At 35.8% G+C, this 14167-nt stretch overlaps 2 protein-coding genes across 2 annotated transcripts; one reads left to right on the top strand and one right to left on the bottom strand.

The window, feature by feature from the left end:
• The first annotated feature begins 882 nt into the window (after positions 1-882).
• On the top strand, positions 883-11177 carry ube2r2 (ubiquitin-conjugating enzyme E2R 2). The gene is made up of 6 exons (XM_042747581.1): positions 883-1611; positions 2105-2305; positions 4603-4689; positions 4822-4919; positions 5334-5468; positions 7850-11177. Exons 2-6 carry the CDS (start codon positions 2129-2131, stop codon positions 8103-8105), a joined length of 753 nt encoding a protein of 250 aa, XP_042603515.1. The 5' UTR covers positions 883-1611; positions 2105-2128; the 3' UTR covers positions 8106-11177.
• Positions 11178-11512: 335 nt separating this feature from the next.
• Positions 11513-14108, bottom strand: nudt2 (nudix (nucleoside diphosphate linked moiety X)-type motif 2). The gene is made up of 3 exons (XM_042748114.1): positions 13952-14108; positions 12836-12962; positions 11513-12526 (listed from the first exon to the last, which is right to left on the bottom strand). The coding sequence occupies exons 2-3, from the start codon at positions 12957-12959 to the stop codon at positions 12207-12209; spliced, it is 444 nt and encodes a 147-aa protein (XP_042604048.1). The 5' UTR covers positions 12960-12962; positions 13952-14108; the 3' UTR covers positions 11513-12206.
• Between the last annotated feature and the right edge of the window lie 59 nt (positions 14109-14167).

Raw genomic sequence — 14167 nt, 5'->3', positions numbered from 1 at the left:
TCTATCTATCTATCTATCTATCTATCTATCTGTCTGTCTGTCTGTGGCTGTCATTCCATCAATCCATCTTTCCTTCCTTCCTTCTATCCAACCAACCATTAGACTACACTTTCAAAGAAGTTATATGTATATTTCTAAGTTCTAGTTCTACTTCTAAGTTCTAAGTATATAATTAAGTTCTAATTCTATTTTATCTAGGCCTATTTGTTTTCCTTCCTTTAAGACTTGCGCTCTGTTTGTTTTCTAACTGCTTGTTTTCTTTAAAAAAAAGCCTCTAACACTAGCATTTTCTAATCTTTTTCTATTTGTTTTCTTTTTATTATGTAATTATTAAAAAATCCTTGCTACGTGTACTGCGTTAGGCTAACTGAGACTTGTAGCACTTGCATGTTATTGCTCTTTTGTTGATTTTGATTGCTTTCATTGTCCTCATTTGTAAGTCGCTTTGGATAAAAGCGTCTGCTATGACTAAATGTAAATGTAAATATATATTGACATAAACATTATGCAAAGCAGCTGATTTTGACACAAAAGGACACAAGGTTATACAGGCCAACATAGGATAGTTTATAAATTTATTTCTGCTTTCTTTTCCATCTTTTTTATTGTTTATTATCGTCATTTTACATTTTAATTAGTATTTACTCTTTTTCCTGTTTCTTATTTGTTGATGATATATTCTTATTACGTGTATTATAAATTACGTTTTTGCTTACTAAAATATTCTCACATATAACGCATATTTATATACTTGTACGATAATATTTTTCTGTATGTAATAGGTACTACCTATGTAATAACATATAGTTTTCCATGAGCGACAAGTATTTACAGTCGAGTGTCCTGCGTCATGACGCACTGGCGTACAGACGTGTACAGGCACGCACTATGATAACCGGAAGCATCAATAAAAGCGATTGAGAAACGGCGAAAGAAATCATCACCTGTCGATTGCGTTCATATATCTCTCCTGCGCTCCCATTAATCTCCATAGCCCACTTCCATAACACCCATACCCTTTAGTTAATTCGCTGTCGAGTCGGTCTGGACGGATAAAGCAGAGCTGGCAGTGTAATTCTCTGCGCAAACGAAGGGTTTTGAAGGTGCGTTATAGCCTCGCAGTAGAACAAATGTAAACAAGCAGCTGATCAGCTGTGCGGCCGAAGACGCGCAACGAAACGGCGTGATGACAGCGAGTCGCAGGGTTTGACAAACATATTCTGCATCATATAAAGCGAAATTAGAGTTTTTTTTGCATGCCGTAGAGTTTTTGTTAGACGTTAGGGCAGTACACGAGGACAACTCCCAACCAACCCATCGCCTTCACCTCCATTGCGGGCAGCAGCAAACACAGAACAAACGGCTTATTTATTCTTTTATTGATTATAAGGGTGATAAATAGATTTATTCGTCTTAACATCTGATTGAAGATTGGATAACGTCACGCCTAACAGGAAAAGCAACAGGATTCGAGAAATAACAAAGGAAAAATAAGGTTAACAGTCTCTTCTGGGCCCCAAGGAATAAATAAATATCAGAAACGTATTGATATTTACATGAAGCTGGAACTTTAAGGCACCCAAACATCACATTTCCTGGGGAGCAGCACAGGTATGAATCTGTGTATGAAAATGTTTTTATTTATCAAAATGTTGTTGTATAGCTTTTGCATACAAACGCAATCATACATTTGTACAGCATTTTTATGGGCTTTTCTTTCATTTCGCAATTTCCTTTACCTCTCAATGGCCAAATAGCATATATATATATATATATATATATATATATATATATATATATATATATATATATATATATATATATATATATATATATATATAGATAGATAGAGATAGAGATAATATTTTTAATACTTTTGAGCTTTTTAGTGGTTATACCACATATGCATTAATAGTGAGTACAGCAGCAATATATTTAGAACAACTACAAAAAAAGGAAATTGTTGTTGTCAATGGGATTGTCAAAAAAAAAAAAATATATATATATATATATATATATATATATATATATATATATATATATATATATATATATATATAATTTTCTGAAAAAAAAACTAAACTTGTTTTCATTGAATCCACAGTAAGGCTGAAGGATCAGGACTGTCATGGCACACCAGCAGATGCCGAGCTCTCAGAAGGCTCTGATGCTGGAGCTGAAATCCCTGCAGGAGGAGCCAGTGGAAGGTTTCCGCATCACTCTGGTGGAGGAGTCGGACCTCTACAACTGGGAGGTGGCCATCTTTGGCCCTCCAAACACACTTTATGAAGGGGGCTACTTTAAGGTAAGCCTTGTGTGGATTTAGATGATGTTCTTGAATGCTTACCAATTGACTAGGTTGTTGTGAGTCAGACAAAGCAATTCAAGTCTGCATGATAATATTTAATTCTGAAGTGTACCTCGCATACTTGTTCTCCCATGTTTTGCACTCTCAAGTTCTTCTTTCCCCGGGTGATGCGTTCCTTATACTCTAGATCTCTATTTTTAGCCCTGACAGATATTAATGACATCTCGATATGAGAGCTAAAAAGAGAAGGACAGTGCGTTTTAACCGTATTCCCTGTAGTCACGCATATTATCAACTGCAATAGTCAGTACTTTCAGTGACGCAGTCCTCAAATTAACCAAAAAAACAAAACAAAACAAAAATCCTCAGCATTCCTTCATAGGTATATTACTGTATCATCATATGACACAGGTCACAGTCTTTTTGGTGAAGTTTTGTTTATGAATTTAAGGCAGCAATTTAGTATGGCTAATTCATATATAAAAATGCAATTTTTGTTATGTTAAAATTCATTCTTCTGTCCCAGCTTAATAATTCACCCATAATGACAATTTGCTGAAACTTTAGTCACCCCCAGGTTATCCGATATGTAGATGAGTTTGTTTCTTCATGGGAACAGATTTATAGAAATTTACCATCACTTGCTCAGCAATGGAACAAGTCTTTTTTCCATAATATTGCTTCCTCTACTTCTACATCTTGGATGTTCTGAGGGTGAGTAAATTCTAATTTGGATGACCTATTCCTTAAATATAAGAGTCATTTATTAGTTGATTCCCCCATGAGTTTGGAGAAGGATTACATTTTGGTGCAAACAGTAAATTCAATATTTTTAAGTACACAGCAATTACACTCTTCACTTTTAAGTCTTCATGTAATTAATAGCAAGTACCTTCATAGTACCTCATAATGCATGACATAATTTTCTGTCTTCTAAAACATATAACTGAGCAACTAGGTCCCAACAGCATAGTCTGGCTGATATATGTAATACGGCATGTTTTGAGGAAGATTATGGTATCTTTTGTAAACACAGGCTTGGGTTCCACCCATCAGACGAAGTATTTAAAATTTGCAGCTATCAGGCTTCAGCAAGAAATTGCATGGATATAGATATTGCATCTTTGCTGAATAGCATTTATAATTTGTTATACATCAAATGTTTTTTTTTTTAAATATATGCAAGTTTTCCTGTAAAAATTCCAGTTTTTAGAGCTTCAAAGAACTGTGTCATTTGTTCCCGTTTATTTCTAATGATCACAAATGGAGGAAGTTAGATTAGATCAGGTTTTAGCTTTCTAACACTAAATGCTTTGACTGAGACTCATATCTTCTTTCACGCTGTCACAGTCACACTGCGGTCTGACTTGTGCACTAGCCAGTTCATGTAGACTGACACATAATAATCAGCAGTCAAAAGCAGTGGTGAGTAGCAGGATTTCCACTCGCAGAGAAGATACGGTATTAGAGTAACACTGCACTCATGTTTAAAGCAAAAATGACAATTATCTCATTATTTACTCACCCTCATGTCATTCCATACCTGTTGGACTTCTTTATAACATGTGGAACACAAAAGGAGGGAAGAATGTGACTAGAGGTTTCTCTCTGGAGGTTTCAAGTTTCAAAAAAGATGCAGAAGCATCGTAAAAAGTATCATAAAACTACTTTTTACGACTTATGCACTATATTCCAAGTCCTATGAGTCATAACCTTGAGAGGAAAGGACTGAAATTTTAATGACCACCATTATTCACTACAAATAGTGACATCTGCCATAGCTCTATTTGGTCTGTGGGCAATTTCTAAATGAATAAAAATGATGGTTAGTAATTAATGACAGAATTTTCATTTTCGGCTGAACTATTCCTTTAAAACTGTACTCATGGCCATAGCCACATAACCTATAACTGCTCTCACAACCATTGCAGTTGTTATAATTAACTCAAAGCCACAATCACTTTCAAAATCACTATTGTTATAATAACCACAATCACAACACTCAGCACAAAATAGTGCTATCAGCACTGCACTGAAGAGAGTGCAGCATTTAACACAGCACTGCACTGTTTAGTTGAATTGCACTGTTGTCTCAAGCGCGCATTTGGCACCACATCAGAAACCTGATGAAGAGTACATGATGTTGAGATTCATGAGGATTATGTATATATGAACCCTTTTAGTCTGTGTCCTTTCCATTTTGGGACTGATTTAAAACGGCTCACTTACCAGCTATAATACAGCTCAGATGCGATCTAATAATGCTCAGTGTTTCACTTTGTCTCTTTCCCCAGGCCCATATAAAATTTCCTATTGACTACCCCTACTCTCCTCCGACCTTCCGATTCCTCACAAAGATGTGGCATCCAAACATCTATGAGGTGAAAATGCTTGGGTTTGCCTGTTTAATGCCTGTTTACCGTGCCACCAAATGGATTACAACAGCTTAAAACTTACATTAGTAATCATAACAATGCTGCCATTGTTGCTTAACATACATTTCTCTAACCTAGAATGGCGACGTGTGTATTTCCATCCTCCATCCTCCTGTGGATGACCCTCAGAGCGGAGAGCTGCCCTCAGAGCGATGGAACCCCACACAGAATGTCAGGTATTCTAGTGGAAATACCCAGAATTTTACTCAAATAGGCTAAAGGCTGTTCTTTTAAAATTTCTGTTAATTAAAGTATCTTAAAAAAAAATTTGTATAACCGTTTCCACAAAAATAATAATCCGCACAACTGTTTTCAGTGTTGATCAGCATATTAGAGTGATTTCTGAAGGATCATGTGACACTGAGGACTAGGGTAGTGATGCTGAAAATTCAGCTTTACATCACAGGAATAAATAAAAAATTTAAATATATAAAACAGAAAACACTTATTTTAAATTGTAAATAATATTTCACAATATTACTGTATTTTTGATCAAATAAATGCAGCCTTGTCAGCATAAGAGAATTCTTTCAAAAACATTTAAAAAATCTTAGACTCCAAACCACAATAACGTGTGTGTTTGTCTGTAGAACAATCCTGCTGAGTGTGATCTCACTGCTGAATGAACCCAACACCTTTTCTCCTGCAAACGTGGATGCATCGGTCATGTTTCGCAAGTGGAGGGACAGCAAAGGCAAGGACAAGGAATACGCAGAGATTATAAGGTACGACCACTTCATCATTTAAATGACTTCCATGAAAACACATTCTCTGCTGTTTATATCAAATTACATTAAGTTTAAAGGTCAGTCTGAAACATTTTCTCCTGCTCTTTGACACTTTAATATTAACAATAATTTTCAATATTTGTATTTGCTTCACCTCACAACATATAAAGTACATAAAGTACAGATGCATATAATAAATGATTAATATATTATTAATGATGCTTGCTAACTAATCTGTCCTGCACTGTTTGTGCTACAGACATGATTAATTCTCAACTTAATGATTTTTGCCTCTTGGTTGATAAAATAGATGTGAAAAAGTTCAGTACACTTACTTTGAAGTAGGGGAGCTAAACCATATCTAGAGATCAGAATATCATAGAGAGTTGGCCATGTGTGTTTTTCTCTTAGTCTAGTAAGCATCCACACTAAACACTCTGAAAATTTGTTTCTTCTTTCTGAAAAGAAGTGAAATATATTTATACATGTAGCTGTTACATTTGCAACTGTTAAAATAAGCTGTGAAGCCTTCATTGTTTTGCTGAGATCCAGCAATGTGCTAACACAAAACTCACAACTATAGCAACTGTATAGCAATGTTTCAACAACCGCTCAGAACACCTTAGTAACAGCAGCAGCACCCTGGCAACCGCACAGCACACCCAAGCATTGTGTACAACTTCTATATTCTTCAGGAAAAGTCCAAATTGAATTATACCTCTAAAGTTGGCTGAGATTTAGATTAAACATTGACTTAGGCCTGATTTTGGCCCAACACACTTCCATTGCACCATCCCTCTGAAGTTCAGGACATACTGCTCCAAGTGTCTTTATTTCCCCTGGGCAAGTAAACATTAGTGAAAAATGTTGAACTTTTACCTTACTGAAAAAAGAGTCTCTTATGCTCACCAAGGCTATGTTTATTTGACCAAAATACAGTAAAAACATTAATATTTAACATTAAAAAATATATTAAAATGTTGAAAACATTTGTGCTGCTTAATATTTTTGTGGAAACAGTAATAAATGTTTCTTTTTTCAAGACTTGTTTGAAAAAGAATTTATTTGAAATAGAACATATTGGTAAAATTTAAAATGCCTTCACTGTCACTTTTGATCAAATTAATGCATCCTTGTTGAAAAAAGTATTCATTTCTTTTCTTTTTTTTAAATCTAGTAGTATGTATATACAGGTGCATCTCAAAAAATTAGAATATTGTGAAAAGTTTTTTTTTTGTAACTTATTTCGAAAAGTGAAAATTTCACATATTCTAGATTCATTACATGTAAAGTAAAACTTTTTTTTTTTACGTTTTTTGTTTGAATTTTAATGATCAGAGTTTACAGCTCAAGAAAGTCATAAATCCAGTATCTAAAAATATTAGAATATTTACATTTGAGTTTCATTAAAAGACCATCCCTACAGTACAAATTCTGGGTATCTTGTTCTTTGAAACCACAATAATGGGGAAGACTGCTGACTTGGCAATGGTCCAGAAGACGATCATTGATACCCTCCACAAACAGGGTAAGTCACAGAAGGTCATTACTGAAAGGGTGGCTGTCCACAGAGTGCTGTATCAAAGCATATTAATCACAAAGTTGACTGGAAGGAAGAAAATGGGTAGGAAAAGGTGCACAGGCAACAGGGATGAACGCAAGCTTGAGAATACTTTCAAGCAAAGCTGTTTCAAACACTTGGGAGAGCTTCACAAGGAGTGGACTAAAGCTGGAGTCAGTGCATCAAGAGTCACCACGCTCAGACGTCTTCAGGAAAAGAGCTACAAAGCCACTTCTAAAACAGAAACAACATCAGAAACATCTTACATGGGCTAAGGAGAAAAAGACTGGACTGTTGCTCAGTGGTCCAAAGTTCTCTTTTCAGAATAAGTAAATTTTGCATTTCATTTGTAAATTAAGGTCTGGAGTCTGGAGGAAGACTGATGCTGTATCTATCTGATGCTGTAATTTGTGCTTAAGCGCCCCGACCAAGTATTGAGTCCATAAATGAATATAGTTTAAAGAACTAGAACTTTTCTGTTTTGCAAATCCTTTTTTTTTTTTTTTGATTGATCTTAGGAAATATTGTAATATTTTAAGATACTGGATTTTTGACTTTCTTGAGCTATAAGCTCTAATCATCAAAATTAAAACAAAAAACTTTTGAAATATTTTACTTTACATGTAATGAATCTAGAATATATGAAAGTTTCACTTTTTGAAAAGTTTAAAAAAAAAAAAAAATTGAGATGCACCTGTATGTATATATATATATAGATATATAGATAGATAGATAGATAGATAGATAGATATGTGTTACTTTTGCAGCTGTTCCAAAAAGCCTTAACTAGCTCACTCTGTCGTTGCATTGTGCACAGGAAGCAGGTGACGTCCACTAAGGCAGATGCAGAGCGAGATGGAGTTAAAGTACCAACAACGCTTGCTGAGTACTGCATCCAGACCAAAGTGCCTTCCCACGACAGCAGCTCTGACCTGCTCTACGACGATCTATATGACGACGACATAGAGGAGGAGGAGGATGATGAAGATGAGGCGGAGGCCAGTGGGATTGGCAGTGAAATGGCCGGGGACTGTTTTGGCGATGAAGACGACTCTGGCAACGAGGAATCTTGACCTCCTTCCACCGTTTCCGTGACACTGACCTTTGCCCTCTCACTATTCTTTACCCTGACAGCCTCATGTTTCAAATTCTCTTTTCCTGTGCTTAAAGCTTTCATTTTTCACTCTGTTCCAAAAAACTCATTACTTAAGGTCTCTGTCCTTTTCAGCACCTCCCCCGTTCATAAGTAAAGCTCACTATGGGTTCACAAAATTCATTTTTAGTAATGTTTCACATCCCACCTTCTCCTGCCTCTTAACCTCAGGGCTTTTGGATAATCAGAGCTTGTCAGGCCACCTTAAACATGCACATTTCAAAATGTTTTGTTAATTGCAACCCTTTTTTGAGGGCTAGTTCCCTCAGAAAATACAAATCTTTTGTGGTTTACTCACCCTTATGTCGCTAGAGAAATTTTGTCAAGCTGTTTTGAGATTTTTGAGCTGATTTTTCCAAAAAGTAATAACTAAACAATGCCAGTTTCCGAATTTACCTACTTCCCCTACCATTTAGCAGGCAAAAACAGTACAGAAGAGGGAAAAAAGAGAGAAAAAAGTCAGAATTGTGAGATGTGAACAAAAATGTGAACAAAAATCTAAATTTCGAGATAAAAACTCACAAATCAGAGAAAAAAGTCAGAATTGGGAGAAACAAACTTGGAATTCTGAGAACAAAAATCTGAGTTGTAAGATTTAAATTAGTAATTGACCCTTCGCAAAGAGCTTGATTGACAGGCGATCTGACCAATCATAACGCCGAATCTGCCAGCTTGTCCGACAAACAAATCAGACAGGAGAGTAGATTAACTTACGTGGACTTAAACTTGAAAAATTGAGTGTATTGACGTCTTTCTGCGGTTGAGATAAAATACATTCTGATGTTCATTCATGTTTATTTCATGCTATAACTAGTACAGAGGAAGAGATGATCAGTTTACGTGACGCAATTTTGAAAGCTGAGACCTTTTTCATACCAGAAATAACCTGCTTTGTCTTGTTTGTTGGCATGTTGTCAGTTTCCTCTTTTCTCTGCGATGCATTTTTCACGCGTGAGAACAGTTGGGTCAGAGCGGCATGGCTTGTCAGACATAGCAACATTAACTAAGGAGGGTGGGTTTTCGCAAAGGGTCAATTGCAAGAATAAAAAAAAATGTGAGATAAGAAGTTGCAGTTGCCTTTTTTATTATTTATTATAAAAGAATGACTGTGAGATGTAACTTAGAATTCAGAGAAAAAAAAGTCCAAATTGCAATATACGATGGCTTCAGAAGAGGAAAAGGCCAAAATCTAAGATCTTCCTTACATCACTAAAGCTCTCATTTATGCTCCAAGCCATTGATTCTTGTGTGTTTCATAACCAAATGCAGTCTGCTAGTTAGAATCAAGAGAGCCGCACAGATTTGCAATGATATGAGGGTGAGTAAATAAATAAAACTTACATTTTTGATCTAACTAACCCTTCAACCCACCTATGAGCTAGTTACGCCTGGTAAAATCACCAACAAAGGAATGTTTTGTTCATTTCCCAGTTATGGTTTCTTCAGAACTGTCTTTACAGTATAGGGCTTCACCGATTCTACTATATGTACTTAAGATCCCACTTAGAAAGGTAAGTATTTAAGGGTGGGAAAATGGAGAACGAACAGACTGTTTCCTTCTCATAAAATTTAATTTCGTCATTTTGACCAGCCATCCACATCAGCAGGGTCACCTTCACAACTACATCCTCTTATGCACAGCTCATACCCCCAAATCACCTGAGCTTTTTGAGCCATTAAATCACGGTGTCAGATTATATGGCACATGAAGGTGCTTTCAAGTGCTCAGCAACACTAGCATTAAAACTACTTCCAGCACACCTTCATTTCGTTGACCCAGAAACTATGATGAGACTGTTTAAGTCACTATGATGATGTCCCACGTTCGGTCCCTAATATTCCATCCACCAATTTTGGCTGAAGGTAATTATACTGTTATGCTTTTAAAGGTACACATACTCTTGGTAAGTGATCACGTATGAGTGTCCAAGCAGCTGTACCAAACCGTTTCCGTTTCTCATCGATTTTGACTGAAAATCTTGGGAGTTTTTTTTTTTAAGTACGGGGTTTGAGATCAGTGACTGCCGAGGACATTTCACTCATCGGTGTGAGCCCTCTCATCCCCAGTCTTATGCTTTTTTGCATTGGCAACGGTGCTGTCATGGGCCGTAGCTTTCAAGAGCATGCTTGTGTGTTTTAATGTGTTTTATATGATGTGTCAATCATCCGATGAGGCACGCGAATCCTTAAGGTCTCATTAATGGGGGTGGAAGCGCAGATGTTTATGCACATGGGGTCTCAGGTACACCTTTATTCCCACAAACCAGCCAAGGACATGGATTCTGATTCCTGGTCCTACAAAACCCCTCCAGAAGGGAGTGTGGATGTGAGGATCGTGAGGAAACGGTGCTCTTGTACTCTCCCGAGCATCATGAACTCACTGAACTATCTAGAACTATCGTTCCCGGCTCAATCGCTCACTTAAACTTTTGGACTACGGGCCGAAAGGGCTCAACAGGGCCGATGAAAATCGATTAAAACGGACTGGATTTTACACGTTCAGCAAGAGACTCTCGGTGTATTGCACCCCTGTGCACAGTAAAACAACCAAGTTCATTTCAAAAAGTGTTGTGACGTTAATCGACAGTGGATTTGTCTTGAAGGATTTTATTATTTGTGTCATGAGTGTGTTTTTAATGTTTCATTAATGATTTTTTGTTTTTCATATGCCATTTTTTGACAGGATTTGTGGTCCTGAGTCAGATCAAAACAACCGAAGTCATTATTTGCTCTGAGTTTGATGCATTTCCTTTCTCTTGTAATGTTGTTAAAGGGAATATCATTCTAAATATTCACATTAGGAAGAATGGAGAACAGTAAGAATGACTCTAAATCGATACTTATTCCTATTCTAAGCATAAGTATTTGAGTTCGGGGGGGGTGGGGGTGTCCAATATGATCATTTTAAGACTGTGCTTGTATGATCACAATACAATTCATTTTTGTTTGTGTGTATGTAGAGGAGTTAATGCAATTAAACCATTAGACAAGACATTTAAAGGTGCTTTCTTTTAATTGCGGTGTTGTTATCGTTGACTAATACTACTAAAAATCATTTTTGTTCATTGAAATATAGCTAAAATAAAATGTAAACATTAGATGACAAATTTTAATAATATTTTTGACATTTTTAAACTGAAGGTTTTAAGTACTAATATTACTAACTGAAATAAAAATAAATTAAAACCATTTAGAAAATATTTAAAAAGAAACTAATAAAATGACAAAGTGCTTTAACTAAAATTAAAATGAAAAATATAAAAATAAATGCTTGTTCGAAATATGAATAAAAACTATAATAGAATAAAAGTAATCCTAAAACAATCATTGATTCTTAAACAGTGTTTATCATTTATTGGTTTCATTATAGTTAATAATTTAGGACAATCTGGATGATACAGGATTTGTAGCAAAACAACTTGCATACAATTTTAAGAACTATTTTTAATGGACCATATATTGCAACATTGAAAAACTGTACAGTATGTGGAAAAACTTGTGGAAATGTGACAACGAGATTGGATAATGTGTGTGTGTGTGTATAGAAAAAAATTTAGTTGTATATGTTAATGGTGTCATAATCCACTTACAAGCCTTGTAGTATATCAATTTCAAGTATTTATGTTAGTGTGTGTTTTTTATTGTGGGGCTTCTCAACATGATTTTCCGTGGTAATTAACAGTATGCCACAGATGGCATCATTACAGCGAACCCGGAACATTCTTTGGAATGAATGGCAGCTTTGTTTTAATTGTTGGTGGAGATTTAGAGGTTGTGCAGTTGTCTTAACATTTTTAACAGCTTGGAAGCAACCTTTTATGAATTCAAATTAAATTCAGCTTAGCAAGTAGAGATGCAAAAAGGATGGAAGTTAAATGTCTATTCCCACAGTCAAATTTCATACAGCACATCAGGTCCTCCTTTAAACCCTCATTAATTCAACATCCTAAAACAATTTTATTAAGATGAGAGCAAGCATTCAACTCTGTAAGTGTCTAAATGTCAAAACCAAGTGTAAATGTTACTGTTTGCCCTGTGTTTCTAGATACCGCTGTGCTGCTGTAAGTGTGTCCTGTAAGTCCTGGTATTTTGCCAGCTTGCAGGCTTCCTCTAGTTTGGCCCAGCGGTAATCCTGGTGTTCGTCTGAGAGAACGATCTGTGTGTTTGGGTCACGCAGCTCAGCCAACCAATAGAGGACCTCTTTGTCCTTTCCTCGGACCTGATAGTGCAACCTCTGCAGGAAGCCATCGACCATGCGCAGGTGATCTTTACCTAAACCCGCCTCCTCCTGTGTCTCTCTCGAGGCGGTGGTGAAGTCGTCCTCTCCAGGGTCAACATGACCTATGGGGGGAGGATAATGTTATTCTTTTAGTAATAATACTAAGAAATTGAAGATAGCCACATGTCTTCAACTGATTTGCTCCTGATAATCGCTCATATGACTTAACTACCAGTATTTGTGGCAGTTGTGATTTATTTATTTAGTTTATAAATGCTTTACCGACTAATTTTCTGAGTAGAAATAAGCATTATGGTGAAAATAAGCCATAATATTATTTTATATTGGCAGGACTGAAGTGGTTCAAAAAGAAATTGAGAGTTAAATGAGTTGAACACATGAAAAGCATCATAAGAAGCTGTGAGATGCACCTTTGGGTGGTGTCCAGTGATGTTCCCCATAGGACGTCTGCAGCAGAAGGAATTCTATATTATCAGGAGGAGGCTTCTGGACCAAACGCCGAAAAATGACAAATCCACATGCCCGCAGTGCCATAACCTGGAAATACACAGCCTGGTAAAGCACATGCAACTGTAACTGCCTATTATATATATTTTTTTATCATATAACAGGTTTGACTCTACTTTTCTAAAAAAGAGAGAGAGAGAGAGAGAATGATAAATGTGTCAAGTACAAACAAATGCTTAAGTCTTCATTAAACTGATACATATTTAGTTGTTTGATTTGTTTTGTATATATATAACAATTAAAGCATCTTATAATTACATAATTAAATATATATATTCTGTTTTTAAAATAGAAAAATCCTATTTTGTATACAATTTTATGTTTATGTACAATTTAAATTTTTTATAACATTTTTTATATTTTAACAACAGTTTTAAGTGTTTAAGGATGTGTTGCAATAGTTAAGAAGGGCTATGGTTTATATAATTTTGTACAAATTTTATATAGAATATTTATTTGGAGAATGTTTTGTTTAATATTTTTATTTAGTTTTTGATAATGTAAAGCACGTGCAACTGTAGAGGTTAAACTATGCTTTCTAAAAAGACTTATGCCATTTGCAAATACCTCAAACTACCATTTTATACTTTTTTTTTCTTTGCAGAAACCCTGCTGAGAAAAAACTCATCGTAGCTGCTGTTAGCAGGTCTGTCTGTTTGCTGGTTTTAGATAAGTTTCAAAGTCTACTTCAGTGTCATTTTAGCACATCTCATGATAATGGATAAAAAAAAAACGAAAGTGTTCATTCAGGAAACAACAGTAACGATAGACAGTTTGGGAACACAGCTTTCAAACCAGCTGATTTAAGAGGGGTTTCCGACAGGAAATGTCAACTACAAGTCTTTTGGATGCGTTTTAAGTTGTTTAAATACAAATTGTGGGTTGGAAACACTAATTAATGAAACTGGACTCGCTTATGTGCAGCATGCCTGTATTTCCGATTTCTAGACAAGATAGCAGGCTAACACACACATTAGCTGCTCTTAAGCTATAGCTTAGGATGAAATCATTTCACTTACGTCTAGCCGGAAATGATTCAATGTTCCTTTATGTTTAGAATAGATGCGACATAACCTGGCACATTAATAAACGAATTGCGCATGGGAAAGAGTTTAGTATGCAGGCTAATTTCTGTTTTGACGGCGCAGCTGCGTAACTGCTGCGCAAAGATGACGTTGAAGAGTACGCAGTGAGAGTCGCTCTCTGATTGGTTCCTTCAGTGGTAATTTAAATAA

Source organism: Cyprinus carpio, chromosome B21 (genome assembly GCF_018340385.1).
Source record: "Cyprinus carpio isolate SPL01 chromosome B21, ASM1834038v1, whole genome shotgun sequence".
NCBI lineage: Eukaryota > Metazoa > Chordata > Actinopteri > Cypriniformes > Cyprinidae > Cyprinus > Cyprinus carpio.
Note: the sequence above shows the minus strand (reverse complement) of the source record. Positions and strands in the feature narration are given on the sequence as shown.

Bases quoted from the DNA above. Each gene is read 5' to 3' on its own strand.
- ube2r2 (XM_042747581.1), top strand. From the start codon at position 2,129: ATGGCACACCAGCAGATGCCGAGCTCTCAGAAGGCTCTGATGCTGGAG. The intron at 4,690-4,821 runs GTGAAAATGCTT...TCTCTAACCTAG, and splicing joins GGCATCCAAACATCTATGAG to AATGGCGACGTGTGTATTTC. The intron at 4,920-5,333 runs GTATTCTAGTGG...GTTTGTCTGTAG, and splicing joins AACCCCACACAGAATGTCAG to AACAATCCTGCTGAGTGTGA.
- nudt2 (XM_042748114.1), bottom strand. From the start codon at position 12,959: ATGGCACTGCGGGCATGTGGATTTGTCATTTTTCGGCGTTTGGTCCAG. The intron at 12,527-12,835 runs GTGCATCTCACA...CTCCCCCCATAG, and splicing joins TCACTGGACACCACCCAAAG to GTCATGTTGACCCTGGAGAG.